The 24,203-nt window shown below is 42.5% G+C and overlaps 1 protein-coding gene across 6 annotated transcripts in view; it reads right to left on the reverse strand.

Annotated features, from left to right (window-relative positions):
- Nucleotides 1-24,203, reverse strand: part of Ten-a (Teneurin-a transmembrane protein) — a 1,070,822-nt gene that overhangs the window by 59,106 nt on the left and 987,513 nt on the right. For all 6 annotated transcript variants that reach the window (XM_076790528.1, XM_076790527.1, XM_076790526.1 and 3 more), the window contains one exon: nt 16,924-17,204. In XM_076790528.1, coding sequence (XP_076646643.1) covers nt 16,924-17,204 — 281 coding nt within the window. The remainder of the gene's footprint in view (nt 1-16,923; nt 17,205-24,203) is intronic.

Below are 24,203 nucleotides of genomic sequence, written 5' to 3' on the forward strand. Positions count from 1 at the left end.
GTCAGATCGTTCTGGCGGCAGTAATACGCGAATTCAATTAGCTGGCGCGAAAGCACCGGTCCGCGTTGATAAGCCAAGAGGTCGTTAGGCACGTTGTGTATCGTCCGAAGAGACAGAAAGAGAGAGTGAGAGAGAGAGAGCTTTCGCTTTTAAAAACTCTCGTTAACCCCCGCGTAATTAATTCGGGGCGAACGCAGCCACCGGGACAGATAATTAATTTAGCCGCGATAACCAGTCGCCCCCGACCAGCAGAAGAATTCCTCGAATGGGATTCATCGGCGTGTTTTCGTTTCGACCACAACCACCGCCACTCATTGCCCGGAAGACATTAATAGAAATGGATCGGAGCAGGAAGCGCGGTACATTCGACGCGGGCAACGCTCGTTTTCCGCGGTGGAAACGGGGCTTTCGGTTTACAACGGATCCTCCTAGGTACTCTGACGTAACGCAAGGTGAACGTCCTGGACGGAGAAGGTCCTTGCGAGGGATCCTCCTGTTGGCGACTAAATGCTCCGGTGAAAATTGCGAACGAATGTGTTTGACGGTGAAACATTCGAATAATTTGCTTTTTACTGGTTCGCTACTTTATTCGGCAATTTTTATGTCTTTAGTCGTACACCTTAAACTGTCATTCGAGTTCGAGCGAATTCGATACGGTTTATACGTACTTTCGTACATAATATTATTATTATTATTTGTTTAATGCTTTAAACCAAGTATGGTTTATGAATATTTACAACAAATACTGAACGAATTTTTCCAGATTTTTCACTCACTACAGTGTTTACTCGATATTTGTCCAAAACACGGGTCTAGCCACGGACATATATCGGCCAGGAGATACTATTCTTTGATCCACGCGACCTTACACTCCTCTGCGACCGAGGTTCTCGTCCCCTCACGGGATATACCTCGCGGTAATGGGGATAGTTCCGCGACATTTACTGGCCATGCCTCGGCGACATATATGGAGAAATCACTGTGTACTGTAAGAACGTTTATAGTTTAAGGGGTGTTTCCAGGGTATAGTGTTAGGTTGAGCGCAATTTTATTTTGAACATAACCGAATTAAAAAATTCATGACACTTATGGGAGAGAGAAAAAAAGGAATAATATCGCCTGAAATATTTTTTCATCAAATAAATCATCAAATAAGAAGGTCAACATTTTCATGAAATGTTGCCAAACCGTCTGATCCGAGGCACAGTACGCCATTGAAGGGAAAATCAAATTTCTGTCGAAATTGGGAGTCACTTTGAAATATATTCCTAGATTGCAGAATTCCTCTGTACAATATCGCGGCTTAATCTTGCCGTTCCCGAAGACAACGGAAGATATTTCCATCGTGCCGTGTGCCCGATACGCGTTCATCAGAGAGCCGAGAGCGTATAGTATACAGCCCTGGCACCAATATTTGCCCCAGCCGAGCGTAGGCTCATCCATACACGTCACCGGGTGTGCCGCATTTTTTGCAAAGGAAGCGACATCAACAATGGAGAGCGCGCGCAATTACGGTCATCGTGTCCCTTTGATTCCGCGTGTCAACCGTGACGGACAAATTACCGTGCGTCGCGACGCGCCGCGTCGCGCGGAAAAGTCTCTCGACGCATGCGGGGTCGTCCTCGCGGTCGTTGGGGAATCGACTCGGTCAGCAGACACGCTGCGAAATAACTGGAAAAGAAGGAGTATCCCACCCATACACACACGCGCGCGCGCGCCCACACACGCTCTCGGGAACCGGCGATGCACGTTACGTAACTATCGAAATTGAGTTGCAGTGAACTGTGCAATGACCTTATTACGCGAGCATCAAACGTAACGCTGCGTTTCTGTCCTCGATTCGCGACGTGTACCTATCCCTCTCTCTCTCTCTCTCTCTCTCTCTCTCTCTCTCTCTCTCTCCTCTCTCTCACCTCTCGCTTCGCATATGTTTGTATGAGGTGTACGTTCGGGGACAATTTAATGGTGCCGGTCAAATATCAGGTAGCTGCAAAGTGAATTGCCGGTCAGCGATTTTATATATGACGTGTTATGGCACGTAGAATCCGGTTTACGATATAAATCAGAATTTTTCTCTAATTCTGTATTTGTCGTCTAAAAATTATTTTTCTATTAGTGCTGGGTAGCATAGTGTTAGAAATTAGAAATGTTTTCAGAGATTATTTGGGGATCAAGTATTGTTAATCATTGGAAATTAATTAATTTGTTGTGGTCGAGTAAATACAGTCATAAACAGCGCTTTTTTTCTAATTTTGTGTTTGAAGGGAATTTTGTAAAGATACGAAATAAAATCTATTTGAAATGAAAACATAACGATATGCAACACACACGTATCTGAATTATGCATTTTTTAGCATGAATTTCAATTTTTTTGAAATCCATTTCTCCTATTGTTCCTGTAACGAAATTGGTAACAATTTTTAAAAAATAGCACAGACACTCTAATCTTTGTGAAACAAATACAGTTTTAAAATAACCATAATGGATTATAAGAATAGTAGAGAGAGGCTATAGCTATTGCTATGGTAATATGGTACAGTCGGCCATTTTTAGACCAGCCATTTATTCCCGGCTAACCTAATATTTGCTGCAGGTTATGTTCAACTTGTGTCTACTTTAGGTTTAGGCTAATGACATAGTAATCTTCTAAAGTGAAACCTGATTCTGACATGCGATATGTTTAGCTTCGGTCTACTTTGGGGTCTACCATAACATTCTACTTATTAGAAATCGATTACTGCGCTTCTCCATGACAACGCCGTGTCGAAAGGAGCTTAAACAGTATTCCAAAAGAAACGATTAGATGATAATTAAAACACCTTGTAAATTCACAATTAAAATCGTATCGTCGATTCATCATCCATTTCTAACCATTTATTTTCAAATAAACCCCATTCAATGAATTCTGTAATTATTTTAAAATAATCTATTTAAATTAAACGGAATATAAAATTGCTTTCATTATCACTAAAAATTACTACACCGTAATTCAAAACAATATTAATAAATACTTTAATACCATAGGAATGTGGATAGCATAGGAAAGGAAGCATAAGCTGGATATAAATAAAAATGTTTTAGGTCGAGTAAAACGTCTGGATTCTAACGTTAAACAATTTTTAGTATAACACACACGATTACCAACAGGAACAACACAAATAGAATGTTCAACTAACAGGTGTTCGTGTATCAGAAAGTTCGCATAACGGGTGTCCAAAATAAGAAAGCAACGGTTGTACAGCAAGGAGCAGAGCGTTCTATGGAGTAAACGCTCGGTAATACGATCGACCGTGAAAACCGTACAGCAATAATAAAGTCAGTGGAAAATTGAAGCGATCGAGGGCCCCATGTTTCACCACCTTGATTCCCCGGTTTGATTCGAGGCACGATGGGAAAAGGTGAAGTCGGCTGGGAACGACAGGCAGAGAGCTCGTTTCACCCGCGAGCAAAGGAACAACTTTTTCAATTATATTCCCTCGGATCGATAGAACGATTCATTCCCCGAGAATGATTCCCGGATTATCGGCGGATTATCCGCCCTCCCGGACCGCGCGGGTTATACTTCCGTTTTCTTTCCTCGTGTTATAATGAAATGTTTACTATCGATCCGTGCCCATCGTTTCGTTCTTATCCGTCGAAATATCGCCGCGGATATACGGCTCCCTCTCCTCTGTTTCCTCCTCCGGCGAGCCGGGGAGCATTGTTCGCCATTGAACATCTGGAGAAACGAATGTTTTATTGTGCAGGATGTAGCCTGGATAAGCTGTTATTGGGTTACTCTATCAAAATTATTGGATACATCGAACAAAATATTTCCTTACGTTACGGGCCAGAGATACGATTCCGTTCCCAGATACCAGCCACCGGGAACCTTGTGCTCCCGTAATATACTAAATGGATTTCTTTTTATACTCGTAAAAATCCCTTATTGGATCATCATGCCGGCAGACTTCACCGTTCGTAGTCAGTTAGAAATCTGACTGATACTTTCCCATATTTTCCTGGTAACCTTTCGTACAAGAAGATTTTACTTTATATTTACATTAACATCAACTTTATTAACTTTACAATAGTCCCTTTAACTTTATATTCATATTACATCCATATTTCTGTTCATACTTCTAGAAATTCTTTCAGTGAATTTATTTTTAATTGTCCAGATAAATTCATTCCTTCTCCTAACTTTTACAGACCGAAGTGTTGAGCAACACTGAACGGTTTCAATTAAGTGAAAGAAATATTCAAAATCTCGAAGCAGTGGACAACAATTTCCATTTACAACCATAAAAACGAATAATATCCGTCAATCTTGAAGTACAAAAGAAAAAGCAATATTAAATGTTACAAACCGAAAAACACGATCCACGTCCACACTAGTTCACGACAACAAATATTTTCAATCGTCCGATCGACAAATTCGCACATTTTCACCACAACAAAAAAAAAACATCGGCCGAAACAACACACCACGGGTTCATTCATCGTCTGGACCGAAAATAATAACAGAAGTCCGAGCAAACTGCGGCACTTTAGGAAAACGTTGGTTGGGGGGGGGGGATCCTTCGATAAATATAGAGCCTCGAAAACCTGACCCACATAACTCGGCCACCCACGCAACCCTTGGTTTTCCCGTGGTTCGCTCAAAGTTTTCCTCGAGGGGATGAGATGTGCGCCGGGGGCGGGGGGTGAGAGAGGAAGTCCACGTAACGCCGCAACGATAAGTTGCAACCCCCGGAAGAGAAATCGAAACACACGCATATCGGGCACCGTTGGAAAAATGGCTGGCGATCGCCGGCAATACGTTGCGGACCGGAAACCACGTTCCCGGAGGAGTCGTGGGAAGATGGGCGCGTGGCGCGAAAATGTATTCGCGATTATTAATAGCGACCATTCGGCCGGTGCCCCGGGCCCATCGACAAATAGCAGGGGGGACGTAACGAGAGCGATATTTAAACCGGAAACGGGAAAAACCCCGGAAACGTGTCGCCATTTCTACGGTGCAAAATCGCGGAACTTCGCGGATTCGATAGAATTTCGAACGGTCGGACATTTTCTAAACCGACAAGAATTATTCCTAGCGCGCTGTTTTTATCAATGCAATTTCTCTATGAATTAACTATTTTTGAATAAACTTCGATATATTAACAACGTTGGAATTATGATGTTGCAAACGTATAACAGCTCGCGTGTGTGCAACAACCGAGTTTTTTAAAGAGAAACGTGGACGAAAAATCGCATAATTTTCTGTACTGTTAACCATAGAATAATCGTCCATTGCCTGTCTCATTTCCCGCCGATTTCAGTGACGCTGGATCGTTCCAAGCGTGCGTCTCGCGGATCGATCGCCCGCGGGGGTGGCGCGCGAGACTTTTGTTACTCTCGCTCTCGGAAATTACATCGAGGGTGGTCCGGGGGGTGTTCCCGGAGGCGAGGCTGGAATCCGGAAAAGATTTCGGAGTCGGTGGACGCGTGGGTGGTTGGGCGAGGAGACGGTTGCAGAGCGCAACACCCGCGCGCGTCCGCATAAATCAAATTACCGAAAAGCAACGGGCGGCTCGCGTGCATGCGAAATCCGCTTGAAAATCGGTGCAGAGGTAAACCGGGCGACGTCGACCGTCCTGGACGAGTCTGAATCGTCGGCGAAGAGAGAGAGAAGGGGAGGCTGGAGGATTGTGTGGAGGGGGTGGATGGCGCGTGAGCGTGGAAGAGGGTAGTTTGGATGCAGTAGCAAACAGGCAGATTGGATTCCCGACTCGATTTACCGGAATGTAGAAATAACAGCTGGCGAGGTCTCCCCGAGGCCGATCCGGCTTTACAATCTCCTCTCCTCTTTTCTTGCTTCCGCTTTTCAGACACTCGCCGCCACGGACGAGGGACGCAGGAGACGGGCGCGGAGCAAGAAGAATGCAGACACGCCGGATCCGAGGGACAACTCGGATGCTGGAGAATGTTATATACGGGGTGGGTCTTCGAGAGTGACCGAGGAACCCGCCTCCGGGACCGAGGTTCTATGACTTTCGAATTTATTAACCATCGCCTGGTCATTTCGACTCGACCATGGTGCAATGATCAACCTGCGAGGAATGATCCCGAATCCGGAAATTAAAAAGATTATGGAACTTTGGGAATACGCAATTAAGGGGTTGAATCGCGATTTTTTTTCTTAATATACAGGGTGTTCGACTAAGGTGGGAGAAAATTTAAGAGATGGTTCTCCATGACAATATAAGACGAAAATGAAGAGTAAAAAAATTACGATTTCGGCTTCATTTTTTAGTTATTACCAATTAAGAATCCGCCTGAAATGCGGCTACACGACCAACACATGCGTACGTTGCTTGCGACATGTAGGCGCGTGACAATCACGTATCAAAGGGGGTCCTCGCTCGCGGCCGATGGTTAGGCTTCGACGTCACACACTTTAGCCAATAATACGGCGAGAACCGAAAATGCGTGTGGAATCACCACACGCCGAATTCTTGCGCGGTATGCGGAGTATTCGTCACGTGACACGTGACTGTCGCGCGCCTTTATGACGTAAGCAACGTACACCTCTGTGGGTCGGGTTGCCGCATTTCAGGCCGACTTTTTAATTGATGGAAAATGAAGCCGAAATCGCAATTTTTTTATTTTTCATTTTCGTCTTACAGAAGAGAGCACCTTGGAGAACCACCCCTGAAATTTTCTCCCACCCGTAGTCGAGTACCCTGTATGTATAAACAATTGATAAATATTTTACAGACAGTGCTCATTAAAAAGAACAACTTTTGTCTGGACTTCGGTATGGACGAATAACTTGCGTTCACTAATACGAACTGACAACTTCTCTTGAGCTTATTATTTAAACGAAAATTGTTAAGCTGCTTTTTGATAAAACAGAGTCACCGGTAAGCTTACCAATAGGCTTGTGGTAGCTGAAGTTCAACAGTTGGAGATTATGACAGACATTTTTAATCTGCTTTAATATTGTCGATCCACCAAAACAGCCAAGCACAAAGTAATTCGAGAAATAGTACCTCTTTCGAGATATTCAAGAATTAAAAGAAGAAATTCAATTCTGTTAATATGGATCCTCGAAAATTGTATTTATAGTCAGCCTCCGCTGTGGTTTCACCCCTTGCTAAAATACATCTAAATTTGAAAATTTATATTCCTGACAAGTTATTTGTGGAATTATCAGTGAACTATATTAATGAGGCTAATTTTAATGATTAATATTGCCATTTAACATTGTTTCGAGAAATTTTAGGCAAGGGTGTTGTTACTGAAAATTGTTCCGCAATTATAATTGCCGTGGCGGTGCTATTAATCTCCATTTGTTGCTTCGATGTTTATTAATCTTTAATTTATGCAAGTTTCTGTTAATGGGGCAGAAACAAAAATGCATATTTTGCATTGTATCTACTTATGGTTATGTAATTATATAAAATTAGAATAAAGATTATTAATTTTACAATTTCTAGCAGTCTTCTAAAAATTGTCTAATGTGCTGGCGTTTTATATCTGGGCCAGGAGAAAACATTAAAAATCTAATCAGCTGCGCAAGACGCGAAAACAAATTGCTACTAAACGCCGGGCTGGAAACATCAAACCCGAAGGCAATTCACACATTTAAAAAAGCGACTGAATTCGTTTAAAAAAGTGCTCCGACGTAAAAACAGTATTGCTAGCTCCAGTGGAGCAATTTCAATTAAACGCGAGCGAAGTGCGCGCGCGGTGCTACGTTCATCGGCGAGTTGAAAATTCGCGAGCACACGAGTCCATTGTGTTCTACAAAGAAACCCTCTGTCACTATTTTCAAAGCACCGCTCATTTACTCGAAGAGGAAAAAAGGTCCGGCTGATCAAAAAAGCGATAAAAGGGAGCAATTTCTTTCTTTTTCTATGAACAAAAAAAAATATCACACTCGAAAGTTCGCGCGCGTGCAGAGCAATCGTTTCACGTGACACAAACCACCACCCCCCGGTACCAACCCTTGCAAAATTCAACAATTTTCTTTTAAACGTCGTCTATTCGCGTGGGGTAAGTCCGGCAGTTATGGCCATTTTATAAAAAACGTTAATATATTGCATATTTAATAGATGCACGCGAGACAAAAATTTGTGAAAGATAATTTCGTGAAATTAATATTGTAACGTAAATTCCTTCGGTTGCAAATATTAATATTTAAAGCTTGAATTTTCACGATTTAGTTGCGACTTGGTGCAAATATAGATAGCTGCGAGTAAATAAAACATAGTTATAGACATTTTGTAAATGATTTCAATTGAAATTTAAAATTAAATGTAAATGATAAATTCTCTTGATAAATGATAAATAATTTATATTACGCCTCAAGATTATGTGGATAAATTAAAGGAGCATGATTACAAAGATTTTCGCAGAACAAAAATGAAATTCTCTAAATTGTAAGAATATTTTGTTACTTTTGGAGGTTCATATTCTGTCAACTCGTTTTGAAATTTTTTCTTCAGACATCTTCTAGACGTACAAATTTTTTAATTTTCTTAATTGAATCCAGTTACTTGAAAATTGAATTAATGCTTTCAGTAGAAATTACCCAATTGCTCGATTAAAATATTAGGTGTTCTAGATAGGTAGGTGAAACTTACAAGCAGCAAAAGAAAATATTTGTCATAAAATACAATTTAAGGTTTCTCTGAAATAAATATCGGTGCTACTATAAATTGCGAACAATTCGGATTTGTTTATAGCGAATTTGTATGCGAGACCGAGTGATCTCATCTTTGAGGCCGTCTTGCCCGGAATAACTATGAATTTCGCAGTCTATCGTTTTGGTGCCGTGGCCGGGTAGTTTATGAGAACCCACCCCGTATTCGTAGGACAATGCGAGCCCAGCCCCGCTCGTCGGCCACCCTTTCTTCCCCTTCAAATCCCCTTCATTCCCTGCCGCCTTCGAAAGATAAACCGTAATGCTACTCCGTCGGAGACCTTGACCGGCCGCGTTCGGATTCGGGGATTTGTCGACTCTGGCTGAATGCAAAAACACAATTTCAAGCCCGTCTACGGGACCCACCCCCGCGCACAGTGTCTCTCTTCTCTCCTCTGTTTCTCGCTGATAACGAGGGGGCGTTAATTTCTCTGATCGGTCCCCGGCTCGGTTTTGCCACACCTTCTTCGCCAGGGATGCAATTTTCGTGTTACGGGGCGGGCTAAGCCACTCCGCAGCTTCTACTCCATTTCTACAGCTTCAACCCTTCGCCGTCTACACCCCTGGCGACACGGTAGAACGATCCGTTGGGGGTGAAACAAATTGCCGGCGCCCAAAAATGGGCTCTGACGCTCTCCTTCCGTGCCTCGAGTTGGAAAATAGATGTTCGGCAAAATAAATATCTACTGTTTTAACCCTTCATGTACACATTTATTACGGTTGAAAATAATTGTGGAAGGTTCTTATTTCTGTTTTAAAGTGTTCGTTGTCCTGAGGTCTGTATTTAGCATTTTTATCATGCTTGGAGTTCGAACATTGGACATTAGAGGTGAGTAAAATCAACTTCGACTGTTTCAACATTTGACATACATATTCGTTACGGTTATGGTTTAAAACAATGTTTATTGATCAATGTCTTGAAGTTTGTACTTAAAATTGGGAAATGAGGAGTACATACACGGTGTTTCAACCCTTTATCCATGCGTGTATATATGTGACAGAATGATGTATTGAGGGACGAAGAAGAATTTAAAACATCCCCCCTTTGTTTAAATATTTTAGTGTTCTTGGATTCATGATTAGATTGAGGGTAAATGTTAAGTGAAACGAATGAAAAAATTTGGATGATTTATAGGGGCTGAAGAAGCACGGAGTTAGAGGTGTTAATTTCTCTGATCAGTCTCAGACTCGTTTTTGCCACACCCCCTTCGCCGGGGATGCAATTATCGTGTTATGGGACGGACCGAGCCACTTCGTAGCTTCTACTCCATTTCTACTGTTTCAACCCTTAATCTACACCACCGGTGGCACAATAGAATGGTCCATTGGGGTTTGTAAAAAATTGCTGGCGTCCAATGGTGGGTTTCAACGCGTTCCTTTTACGTTTAGAGTTGGACAATCGAAAATAAATATTACTTGCGACACATTTGTACTTGTGAGAATCGAAGAGCGCTCCTAATTTTTCGAACTGACCGGAACCTAAAGAAATTCTCATTTGTTTAACAATACATTTACAATACATTCAGAGTGTGGAAATTAAGAATGAATGTGAGAAAAATGAATGTATTCTAAATTTTTGAAAATAAGAGGTGTATTTTGTTCATTTTTATGATTGTTTATGGGCTGGAAAAAATTCTAAAATGTCTAACAATATGTTTCACCATTTGTACCATATTATGGTCTATGTGTAGATTAGAAAAATCAGGAATGTATGCGAAGAAAAATTAATTCTTCAGAGGTTGGAGTGATTTGAAGGGAATGAAGAGACAGCGAAATGCTGATAATTTTTTTAATTTATACCACACTAAGAAACAGTTTTGAGAAACTTCTAAATGTGATTTAACATCTCCATTGAAAATTAGAAATGAATGCTAAGGAAACTTAATTGTTCTAGGACTGCTGCGACTCGAAGGGGACGAGGGAGCATAACAAAGTGCTACCAATTCCTCTGATGTAGTCCAGCTTAAAAATTTGAGAAATGGCTGATAATTAACACCATCCTTGAGGGACAGACGCCGCTGGAAATTCGTTTCTCCAGGACCCGAGCGATTCGAAAGGGGCGCAGAGCAGCGTTTCCTCGGCAGGATGTTCACCCAAGGGGTTTTAAAGGTCGACTGCGGGCGTGCATGCGTTTGTAGTCTAGGAAAATGTAGCCGTGAATGAGTTCCTCCGACTTCCATTACCCCTTACGTCCGTTCTTTATAAGCGAATACCGTTTCGAGGCCCGAAAAAAAAAAGAAAATAGAAATGGCTGGGCTCTAATGAAAACCGGGCGCGCGGTCTCGTCCTGTAACTTTTCCCCATCAACATCAAATTTTCATCAAAACCGTCGAGCCACGAAATACCGTGGACGGTTTTGGTGCCCGGGTTCGTCGGTTTCTTCGTGTTATTTTTTTCTGTTTTCCCGGGGCGCGACGCGTTGCGGAAATTTCAGTGAAAATCATCGGCCCGCGAAATACCCGAGGAGGATGCGCTTCTGAGCTCCGGCACACGCAAGGGTAAACACAACCAGGAAGGGGATAGAGAGTTGCGCACGGTTGACACAGATGCTCCCGCGGGCCGTGCACCGCCAAATTAAATACCGTTTAACGACGGAAGTCCGGATCTTTGATAGGAAGTGCGGTCACGACGCAACGGTTACTGGCGCAATGGTTCGTTTAGCCGCGGTTGCCTCCATCCGGCTTAGGGGAGAGGTGAAAATATTGCCGGTCGATTCTGACCAAGCTGAGACGCAGCCTCGTGGGGTCCGTTCTACTTGACCGACAGTGACTTCCTCGACACTGTTTCCCCAATACATGCTTCCATCGACGTTCTCACCGAAAAAGTGATGGTCATCCCGCCTAGGGGTGAATCTACACCTCTGGATCAGTGGACATTTGCCGAAGAAACTTCTATTGAGAAAATTCAGAAAATTCTATACGTCGAGAAAAGAAAAAGTTTGAAAGGAACCATGTGTCGCAAACAAATAGTTATCGAGGTATAAGCCGTTGAAGTTTTTGCAAAATTTGATTGTGTGAAGTTATACGTACCGACAACAGCTTACTACTACAGTCCACGTGACCGTGTCGATGAGACGGAACATAATCGTGCGCGTGCCTCGAGACGAACTTAGTTTAAAGGGACATTCGTTGCTAAGCCCGCACGAAATCGTTGTCACCCTGTCCGTTCGGATCATAAATTTGAAGTTGCAAAATATGAAAGAAAACCTTGCATCCAATGTTATACATACGAATACTAAGCTTACATTATAAAATACTAATGTAAAGTACGCTTATAAATTTTTCAGAATCATCTGTTCCTCCGTCGGATCCACAGCACACTATTATTGACTCACGCGAATACGTCCGAATAATTGTAACTTCTTCTCGTTCGCTGCCACAATTTCGTTAAGTGTGTTGTGCAGAGTTTAGTGATTGTGTGGTTCAATTGTTTGGACGTATTCGCGTGAGTCAATAACAGTGTGCTGTGGATCCGACGGAGGAACAGATGACTCTGAAAAATTTGTAAGTGTACTTTACATTAGTAAATTTGATTAGGATCTACAATGAAATTTGATAAACCAAATTTGATTAGGATCTATAAAATGCGAGAAAATTGGAGGACTACACTCAATATCATACATTTAATTTTTTTCAACTTTTATTTCATTAAATAACTTATGTTGATTTTATGGAATTTTTGAGGTTTCTAGTTTGGCAGTCAAAGTATGGCGTCACTAAACATTACTGTATCATCAAAATATTCTTTACATTATTAAATTTGTTTGTATTTAGTAAATTACTAAACCTTTCAGTACTGTAAGAGTAAATTCCATCACTTTCGTATGTATAACATGAAAAAAATACATATAGAAGGGAAATGTTCTAGGTCGGAAGAAATGTTTCCTTTTAGAGTTAAAATAGCTACGAATGCAAAGGGCTAACTTCATACACTTTTCTCGCCGCCTCGGATGTTTTGAAGTTTTGTTTCGAGTAATGCCGCAAAAGCGTGCACATGGAATATACATGGTTATGTATATGTGGCGTGTATGAAAACAGAATGTCGATGGAAACTGATATCGCTGAAAATAGAATGTCGATGAACGCATATATTGGGGAAATAGTATCGACGTAAACATTGTCGAGGAAATCACTGTCGGTCGAGTAGAACGGGCCTATTTCATGACGATACAGTCATTCGAACAAGCACCCATTGATTCGATAGAAGCGTCGGCCAGACGGAGCTTGTTCACTTTGATTTGTTAGAAAAACTAGAATAGTGGATATATTTGATGAAGTAGGGTATTATATTCGCCGTGAACGGTTATTTTAATAACCATTTCGGCTGGGTTAGTCGACGGATCTTTAATCGAAATAACTATTGTTTATCGCGAGAAATTGGTACCGAGTAGAGATTTCTTTCCTTTTTTAATAATTTCACAAAGCTGAAGATAACACGCCTACTCTTTACAACTGTACAGACCCATTTCTGTCATAAATTCTATTTTCTGTATATTTTCCTACAAAAATGGGAATTTCTGTGAACATTCGATATCCAGTTAGAATTATACTAACATTTACTAAAGTAACAGCGGCGCATGCAAAATTCAGGTAAATTTTCACTTTATATTCCAGAAGTGATATTTTAGAGATTCCTACTTTTCCCACTATTTTCCTTTACCCAATATTATTAAAAATTCTTGGAACGTCATTTCTAGAGCGAAGAACGTAGAGACCGAGTATACATTTTCACCTACCAGTGTATATTCAACTAAAAAATGTTTTCGTAAAATAGGTCGGAGAGAATAGGCTACTTAATTTAATTAACCCCGAACAATATAATTTATATGATTACTTTCTTCACATTGGTTCTTTCGGTAGCCTAATTTGAATTATCATCTGGGTTCATCCACTATGAATTTTGAGATAGAAATATCTAGGATAGAAGAATAGTTAACAGTATTACTAGTGGCATGAATTAATTACGACTTGTAAATTAGGTCCAACCTGAATTTAACTACTCTCTTCCAAGGGACATTCCGTATCCCCTAAATAAAAAAAAATTGATTTCCAATATAAATGTTATTCTTCAACAGTAAAAACTAAATTCCCACAACCACAAAGTAAAATATTCTTAATTCAATCTTCATACTGCTCACGCATCTGTCCAACACAAGATCTCCACCCCACCGCGACACTACAAGTATCGAGGGGTTCACGAACGCCCAAAGCGATCCAAGAGTAGATCCAAGAGCGAAGTCGACCATGGGTTCCGCTCTGTTAGCAGATTTACACGTTCAGTTGATTGTAATGCTTCCGCTAAATTCCTCTTGTGAGACAGGTTTTCAAGCAACCCTGAATAAATATTTCTCGAGCGATCCGAGCGTCTGGCACAGGTCTTTTCGGCCAATAATGATCGAGCCAGGGACGGGACGCGTCGTTCACGGGCAAGGGTGAGAGAACCCCATGGAAAGCGAGCGAGAGAGAGAGAGAGAAGGAGAGAGAAACTCACGCGAATCGATACCTCGAGCCTCTGTCCGCTAATAAGATGTCTGGCAGAGTAGCTGCGACGTTGAAACACACGATTCGGCGGAGAGGTTTTAACTGCCATAAATTTCGGATCTTCGGAGCTTATGAAGTCGATTCGAGGAAAATCCCTTCATTCTGCGATAGGCATTAACTTGGAGAGGGGGGTGGCAGGGGTGCCTGCTGGGTCGCGTTATCCCCCCGAGCGGGAGAAATTTCGATTTCGGTGAAATTTTCGTGAAATAATAATTGTAGCTCGAGAGCTGGGTTAATTTTGCGAACAGGTCATCGACTTTCATTGTTTTTCGCGTCCTAAAAACGCAATGTAGCCGTGTTATTAAACGTACAGGGGACCGTCGATTTTTGTCGGATATTTGTGTAACAAGCGGGAACGTCGGTGCAATTTGGTGTCGATAAAAATTCCATTTGATCGGGGGAAACAGAACCGAACACATACACGCACACGCGCGCGCGCAACCGGGCCCGATCGGAGGCGCGATCGAAAATATGTCTGCGCATTGTATAATGTACTAATGGCGTTAAGTGCACGCGATACGGGACAAATGATAAGCGAAATTTAATTGCAAATCCATTACAGTTCATTCATAAAATACCTCGATGCCGCCCGGGGGAAATACAAATTTCAAAAACCGGTCGACCGCGCCGGAACTTATCGGAACGGCGACAATAAATTTATTGAATGGGATAATGTGATTCACAGCGGATGGTCTACTTAAAAGTTATTTCTACCTGCGCCGATTCACTGCACGCGTTCTGCGTTCTTCTCGCTCTTAACCAGGCGTGCAATCAAAATTAGATGTATTGGATGCGCGGGAGCGGTGCGAGGACTTCATTTTTATTAATGAACTCGTAATTTAAGTAATTGGATCTTTATAATAATGTGTGTGTGTGGGGAAAACATTCGAACACTATTCCATGATATTTTTGCTTTTAAAATTGTCCTTAAACTTCAGAGACCTCAATAGAGGAACTTTCAAATGTTGTACTAATTTTTTTAGATACAGGAATTTTTTTAGACTTTCTAAGGATCTTTCCAAGGTTGTTAAAATTTTTTTGAGGCACATACAGAAGCTTTAAGAATCCCAACAATTTTTTTAAGCTTACGGGGATGCTGTAAGTGTTCCAGTAATTTACTGAGACTAACAGGAATCCTTGAAGGATGCAAATGATTTTTGTGAGACCATAGGAGTCCTTTGGAAGTGTATTTAATTTTTCGAGGTACATGCAAATTTTTCAAATGTGTCAGCTATTTTTGTGAGGTACGTAGGGATGCTTTAAGGGCATCAGTAATTTGTTTACTTTTATAGAGATCCTTCAAGTGACTGAATGATTTTTTGAATTACGCACATATGCTTTAAGAGTGTCAGTAATTTTGTGGAGGTACATAGAGATGCTGCAAGAGCTTTAATTACTTTTTAATGTACACAGACGTTCTTCGACAGTGTCAATGATTCTTTCGGACGCATAGGAGTTCTCCAAGAGTATCAATAATTTTTTAAGTTCATAAAACTTCAGCTGATGTCCCAATAATTATATGATAATCTCTGAGATTCTGCGTAGGTCCTCAGCGTTTCCTCCAGACTGTTTAAGGTCTCCGATAAGAATCAATGGTCTCTATGCTGAATTATGCTAGATTCCCAGTTGCCAATGAAGCAACTGTCGTAACTTGAGAAGGTTTGCCCCAATTCCGCGAATAACAATAACACGAAGGTGGATAGAATCAATGGGTCGATCACCCGGAAGGCAAAGCACAGTCCATTCATCTATTATGTATGAGTGTAGTTTCGTCGATTCCCGGTTCTCGGTGAATGGCTCTTATTTATCCGCGCGTTGCCCGTTGTAATTTATCGGCCCTCGACCCCCGGAAAATCCTTCTACCCGTTAATCTGCAATTTACGGTACAGTAACTCATTATTAACTTGCAGATTCGGTTAGGCGGCAGCGATTCTCGTCGCCGAAATTCGGCCCGGAACTTTGATTTGCCTAACTCGGCGATACACACAGAGTCTATCTACAAATAGAAACCCCGCGCGCATAGATCGCATTAATTTGTTTGCCGGGTCCTGTGATCGTAAATCGGCGCAGATGGAGCCCACTGCAGACTCTGCTGCATCATCGTTCAACCATTCTACCCAATAATAGCAAGAAACACCTTCGCACCAACGATACATTCTAACTAATTTCAACGTGATTTTCTGCAAACCAGTCTCGGTAAATCTGATCGTAAAAAAAGGAAATTCGTGTGTACATTGAATGTTGAACACGTTAGTCAATTATTTGTTAATTGATGATATTGGTTTACCGTGGACGCTGCTATATAATCATGTACCCGTTCCACCTAATAGTGTCACGAAGTACATTGATAAAGCGATAATGTAATCTAACAAATTTCAATATGATTTTCAGTATATATTCAGTATATATAATACACTTGATTATATTTCCCTTTATTTTACCGCGCTTTTCTCCATCACTTCTGCGTGTGTTTCTGTGAAAATATGTGGATATCGAAATGTATTATCAAAATTTAAATTTATGCAGGATTCAAACACACAACCGTTGGAAATTATTGAATAAATTTTGCTATTCCAAGACATACGAGTACAATTTCCATGACCGAGTAGATATTTTGAACGCACGGGTAAGTTTGCTCTCGAGACTCCCTCGTGAAAATTAGTGTAATCCTAGGACAGCCTGGTTCAATATTCAGTATAGCCATGTACTTACTAGCGAAGTAAGCCAGCATCGCTGTCAGCGCAACAGCCAGGAGGATCAGCGCGATCGAGAAACATTTCCAGGAGCATCTGTGCTGGCAGCGTTTGTCGATGTTGAAACGTGACGGCGAATACGGTGAATAATGTGGCACCGTTGCAGCACGAAGCGGAAATCCTGGCATTGCCATGGCTTGACCTTGAGCGCCCACAGTGCCTGTGCCACCATTACCGGCGGCCACCCCTAGACCACCACCTAGGGAGCCGACTGTCACCTGCTGTTGGGGCGGCGGAAGTCTGTAACAGAAAATCAAATAATCATTACTCCCCGAACAAACTGTCCCCGTCTGTCGATACTTTAGAGCCGTCCCACCATGTTCTCCACTGTCATGCAAGATAATGATCGCATTTCCCCGGTAACATTCAATTTTAATCATCCTCCTTCCCTCCGGAAGAGAACACAATGTAACACGAGCAAATTGTAGGTTTCGTGCGTTCACGAGACAAATGAGTGGGCTAAGAAAAACTCTAAATGGTAAAGACAGCAAATAAGTTTGTAATCACCTTTTCATGATCGTCAGGTTATATCGTGCTTGTTCAAATTATCGAGAGGAAAAATGGAATTTTATATACAGTGATTTCTCTATATATGTCGCCAAGGCCTGGATGATAAACGTCGCGGAATTATCCCCACTACCGCGGAGTAATTGACGCAGAAAGTTACTCCAGTCTAGTAATAATCTACTGAATAATGTAGTTGTGTTCAGGGTAAGATCCCTTTGTTTAACAAAGTGGAACTTTTCTCGTACACGTCATAAATGCAAAAAACTATAACAAAAGAAGTCCCCAGTCTACATCCGGACGCTTGACACATCAGTCAAGGTATTAAAGTCAGCTTTGGGTCCGAATCCCGGCATCCCAGTCCCAGAAAAGTATCAATAATCCCTAACGAGCAGCTTCCAAAGCAGACCTAAAGCAATTCGACGATAAAGGAGCCTGCCCACCTAATCCGAAAATTCTTCGAAAAATTTCTATACGGCTCGATCGAGGCGAAAAGTCGCAGGCAGTCCTAATTTCAGCGTTACACACTTTCCACGTCCATTCTTGTTAGCCGAACCCCCGAACGACAACTCCATTGAACCGTCGACGCGTTCACGAACCCCCTGAACAAAAGCGGACCTTGTATCCGGCGTCGAATCGAAAAAAAGGAGGAGAGAGAGAGAGAGAGAGAGAGAGAGAGAGAGAGGGGTAGAGAGGAAGAACGTTGGAGAAAACGCGGAAAAAGAGGCGTAAGCACGTTCAGCGGCTGGTGACAACGAGACAGCGCGTAAAAATCGCTCCCATTAACCCCCGTGGTGGTTGGTTGGGGGTTGCGTGTATATCGAACGAGTCGACGCGTTTTCGGATAAAGAGAGAGAGACCTGGTTCACTCGCCAGGGGGGTGACAGGTTAAAGCCTCGCCCCGTCGGACCTACGTCAAGGATTTTATTTTCATCACGAGCGATATTTATCTTCATCCCCCTGTATCGAGAGGGGGATGAATGGGGGGGGGGGCTGCGCGTTCGAATCGGGATTTGCAGCTATGGGTCGCAGGCACCACGATTCCGGGACAGTGTTAAAATATTTAACACTTGCGAGTGGCGGGTCTTCGTGCAAACGAAAATTGCCTGCATTGATTTCAAGACACAGGAGCCAAGTAAAAATTATTTTCTTTATTCAATAATTTTAGTAAACGCTATGGTCTTTTAATCGCTTTACTATTTCGAACTGTACCGACTCACTTTTCTCATAAGTGTGTTGAAACCACTTATGAGTTGCGGATCTATATGCAAAATAAATAATTGTTGGAAACAGGAGCCGAGTAAAAATTATTTTCTTTGTTTAATAAATTTAGGAAATACTACATTCTTCTGATCACTTTGCCATTTTGATCTGTGCCGACTCACTTTTCTCATAAGTGCATAGAAACCACTTATGAGTTGCGGGTCTATGTGCAAAATAAAAATTGTTTACATTAATTGCAAGAAACAGGGCCCAGAGTGTCTGTTGACAATGACTTGTCAATTGTCATTCTTTTTTTGAAATGGGAGGCGGAATTATTTGTCCCAGAATACTAGAGGGGCGAAAGAGTGTTCTTAGAGTAAGAGTGATCTTATTATTAAAATTTTTTATTTTTATTGCATTCAATAAATTGTTTTTACTTCGTGGAATTTTTGAGCCCACTTTGTGAACACACAAAGTGTTAAGATAATATACTGATTTCAGGTCCGTTATTGTTTTCACTGTTTTAAATTTCATCTACGACAAGTGGTACATTACTCTTGCATTACTTCAAAGTTTATGCAATTTCTCGTGGATTATTTTTCAAGAAACGTACGTACGAGTCAGCACACGAAAACATTCATGCTAGATCTCAACTTCTCGCATTCAAACTGATTTCCCCACTTCTCGCATTGCTTTTTCTGTTCAAGAACGTTCAGCAGATCCGTTACACGGAAGTAGGTACAGCGCCTCCGCAACCCCCGCGAGAATTTATGGTTGTCTCCCCGGCAGTCAGAAATCCCAGGAAGCTTGCAATAAAATCATTTTCGAGGATCCTCCGTCTTATCTTTAGCATACAGAATAGATAATCTCTGACAGAGAGAAAAATAATGACACCCGGTAGAGAGGGTTCACCCTTCGGGAGTACCGGGGGCGCACGGTTCGCCCTTCGAATCGCGCGGCGGTATAGTTTTTAAAGTCTCGGTTTTCAGCGTCCACCGGCGACATCGAGAAGTAAAAATCTTTTTTGCCACGAACGAACGGCGAGGCATTTAATACCGCGAAAGTTAGTGTTTGCGCGTTCAGTTTTTACTAGCGCAGTGAAATTGCAGGTGAATCGGGGAAGCATTACGGGAGACGTTCCTCCGGAAGTTTATTTTTTTCCGGTGAATTGCTCGCGATGGACGACGGGCCGAGACGATTCAAACATCGAATAAGATGTCACTGGCCATCGTCCAACTTTTAAGACCCCCATTATTTCGCCATTAAAGTTCTCTCTGTTGGCCGGTTTTTGCCCGGAGCGAAAAGGTAAAGGGGGGAGGGGGTGGGGGGTTACGCCGATACTTTTAGTAAATTAATTTTCTGCCACCGTCTGTTCTCAACTTAATGATCCCCAAAGAAAAAGCAATATTTATTGCGCGAGGGTATTCCTCTCCGCGTTCTCTCTCTCTCTCTCTCTCTCTCTCTCTCTCTCTCTCTCTCTCTCCCTCTCTCTGAGCTACGCAACGACGCCCGGGACTTCTGCCAGCGATATTTTCTTTTTTCTTCTCCACGTCTCTCTTTTGCTCTCTCTCTCCCTTCCTCGTTTCAGTTTTTTTCCTCCTACCCCTCCTCTCTTCTTCATCGTCTTCTTCTTCTTCTTCTTCCTCCCTCTTCGCGTCGTGTCTGATTGCTTCCTGCTCGAGGAAATATGAGCGGACGTTTATAGGATCGCGAAGCGACGAGAGCCGGGGCGCGCGATTATTTATGGTATTTGTCGAGCGTTGTTAAATAACTTATACGTTACGCGGGAGAGCAAGGTGAGAGACGTCTTAATGATCCGAGCCTGGACAAACACGGAGAACCTTTCCGGCCCGCGACGCGCACGAAAATTATTAAAAAGAAATATGAAACGACCGGCGGCGACAGCACCGCCGAGACTTCGCAATCCCGTCGAATTCCTCCGGTAGCGATTCATAAATACACGGCCGCCTCGCCGCGGCAGGATCAAAGAATACTAACGCTCCTCGGATAGTTTGGTAAATTGCCTGTCAACGCACCGTGGAGAGAATCGCCGAAAATCTGGAGGAAAGTCGGATCTCCGATTCGGAGACAAATTATTAACCCTTAGCACTCGAATGGCGACTGTAAGGCGCCACTAAACATTTCTGTATCATTATTCAAAATATTTTTTACATTATTAAATGTGTTTGTATTTAATAAATTACTAAACACTTCGGTGTTGTACGAGTAAATTGCACCATTTTCGTATGTATAACACGAGGAAAAAATATATAGGAGGGAAATATTCTAGGTCAGAAGAAATGTTTCGTTTTGGAGTGAAAATGGCTTCGAGTGCAAAGGGTTAAAACTCGTCGTCTGCGAGGACGAAAGTGTTTCTTGACGTTGTATGTTTAGTCTGTTGACTTAACTAAAATTGTTAGGAAATATCGTAAACTAGAACAATAGTTAAATAATTCAGTTTCCATAAATGCATCATTACACGAGTGGTGTGATACCAATACAGATTATAAATTCCCAAAATTCCCTTCCAAATTCCGTTTGGCCGATTTTGACCTGAAATGGCCGGTTGGTAGCTTACCAAGAAAGAACCCTTTCTGGAAAATTTCAGCCCTGTACCTTGTCTGTAAGGGTAGTTACGGGGAGCAAAGTAAAACCCAGAATTTACCCCATTTTCTCCATTCAATCGCTTCTCAAAATTCTAAAAAAAAAATGACATTTAGCATATCAAAGCACATATTCGAGAATCTTTTCCGCTCTTTATTTCGCTCTTAAGCTTCAGTATGAAATCAATATTTTTCTGGAGGAGCTTTACTTGAGGAACGAACGACAAACGCGTTTATTAACCCTTTGCACTCGAAGCTATTTTAACTCCAAAACAAAACATTTCTTCCAACCTAGAAAATTACCCTTCTATATATTTTTCTTTCGTGTTATACATACGAAAATGGCGCAATTTACTCCTGCAACACTGAAATGTTTAGTAATTTATTAAATACACACAAATTTAATAATGTAAAAAATATTTTGAATAATGATACAGCAATTTTTAGTGGTGCCTTACAGTCGCCATTCGAGCGCTAAGGGTTAAAACATTCTGAGCACACGCGAGATGACAAAAACCGTTTGCAGGTGTTCTCGCAACATGTTCACTAAATTGAAAAAATTGAGTACACATTGTTTGAGGAACGGAAGACAAAGCTCGAGGAGCGGCATCGGCGTCGAAAATGGGTCATTTGGGCGGCTTAATGGCATCGTCGACTGAAAATAATGGCGGGTTGCGCGACGTCGCGTCGCTCGGAAAGAGGGTGCATGCACCGTAACCGGAGGATCCATCGGCCGCGCCAGCGGGATAACCTAATCCATCGTATCGATTAGGAAATATAACCCAATTTCGGCTAACTGATTTACTCGCGCAAACGGATTAACCGGGCTTGAAGAGGGGCCGCGGCGTTAACACGCCGAATTGCTGCTTACTCCGTTCTTCCGGCGCGCTTCTCCGCGTTTTCCACCCTCTCCCTTTCCGTCCCCCTTTTTCGTCCTTTTCCGGCCCTTTTCGTCTCGCAGGTTCGGTGCTTTCGTCGTTCATCTTGTTTTCAGCTACTCCCCTCGGTTCATTTGTCCGTTACGCGCAATCAGGAATCCGGTTGTCCGGAGTGAAACACGCCCGGTAGAACCGTGTCTGAAGGTTCTTAACCTAAGCTGTATTTATTTGTCTCCGTCGGAAAATTCGTCGCCAGCCCCTCCCCCCTCCTACCACCGGTCTCTGTTCGCCAGCTCGCAATCTCATTAAAGCTTTATTCGCACCGACGACGACGACGCCGCTGCTTGATTAGTGCTGCGCGTTACGGGAACAGCCGCGTTTCCGATGACAATTAAACGACAGAGCCAACCGCGATGACGGCTGCCTCGCAATTCTCGTTCTGTCGAATTCCGTTCGACCGTGAAAAATTGTTTTTCCTACGGAGGGATGTTGGCTTGGGGAGATTGTTGCTCAGAATTCTTTGTTGTGGACCGTAATTTTATATTGGAGACGCTGGAGAGGCTTCAGGGCATTTTGTACCCTAAATGTGCAATCCAACCTTTTTGAAATGCAAACGTTGCAAGCAGATTTATATTTAGACATTTTTCTAACGGAGGCAGTTTACTCGGAACGGCGCTAAATAATTATTTGTAAAGAGTTCTGTGAGTCAGAAAGGGTTGAGAATTTATAGAATGTCAATTATGTTGTACGCGGTAGACAATTTTTCGAAACAGCGTGTCACCACGTTATACGGGGGTCTACTATGTTATGATAATAATTGCTAAAAATCTGATCGTCGTTTTTATTAACACAACCTACCAACGCGCGGTCAAATGACCGTTTTTGAAATTTCGTTTAGAATTTCTTGTATACAACGTTACTGTATCGCCATGTAACTTATTGACTTTTCCTATAATATACATAGAACCCATTTTTCAATATTCACAACTTTCTTTATTGTTTACTTTCCGAAAAAATTTCATAGCATGTCTTTCTATATGAAGAAACATTCTTTTTTTTTTGAAGCTGTCATTTGACCGCTCATGGTAGGATTAGGTGTACATGAAATGTCGGTGGGTTTAGTGTGAAACAGCGTGAAATAGTGGTTCGCAGGGCAGCGTGGACGTACTATTAAAATCGAGCCTGAATTTTGGATCCTAATTGCGCCGATAAAATCGGGGGTATTTCGGTAGAATGCAAACCAGATTCCAGGACGAAACGTTCCGCGGAAAAAAATTCTACACGAGCCGTGACGGGCACGTTCGCCCGGGCGAAATTCCATTAACATTATTTCTCCAGTGTAAAAGCTAATAATGCCGACAGTGTGTCCCTCCCGTTCGCCCCGACCCCGCACCCCCTCCCCCGTCGCCCGTTTAAAACGGTGAAGCGGCTTCGAAATAAAAAGAAAAACAAGCAACGGGACGAAACGCGAGGCGACGCAGCGCGTGACGCAAAGGACGAGATTCGCCGGGAGAACGCCATTATAAAATCCGCCCCGTTCCGCCCGCGACAATAACAGAATTCGCAGAGCAAAGTGCACAAGTGTCGCGCACGGAAGTCCCGAATGAAACAGTACGTTCAAACAATTCCCGGAGTCAAGAAATCCCTCGGGGCGTCGATAAAATTTCTGCTTTCGCTACAACATTCCTCCTTCCAGCACTGTTCCGAAGCGACCTGTGCACCCCGTTCTCTCTCTCTCTTTCTCTCTCTCTCTTTCTTCTCGGTTCTCTCCTTCAGGTTCTCTCTGTGCACGGCATTCAAATTCAAGGCACGTTCGACGTTTCAGGTGGCTCGCATCTGCGTTTCCGTCGTCCCTGGGAGCGTCGCCGCGACGGCTGTAAACGTCATACCGACGGCGACATCTACACCGATTAATCGATCTGACCAGCTGTCTGAAGTTGTTAATGCACCATTAAAATTGTTTGTGTTTGCTCGCGATCCTCTTGTCTAATTCTTCTATTCACTACCGTCAGCCAATCAGTATGTTACACCCCTCCTCCACCTCTGACCTT

This window comes from Halictus rubicundus, chromosome 7 (assembly GCF_050948215.1).
Source record: "Halictus rubicundus isolate RS-2024b chromosome 7, iyHalRubi1_principal, whole genome shotgun sequence".
Lineage (NCBI taxonomy): Eukaryota > Metazoa > Arthropoda > Insecta > Hymenoptera > Halictidae > Halictus > Halictus rubicundus.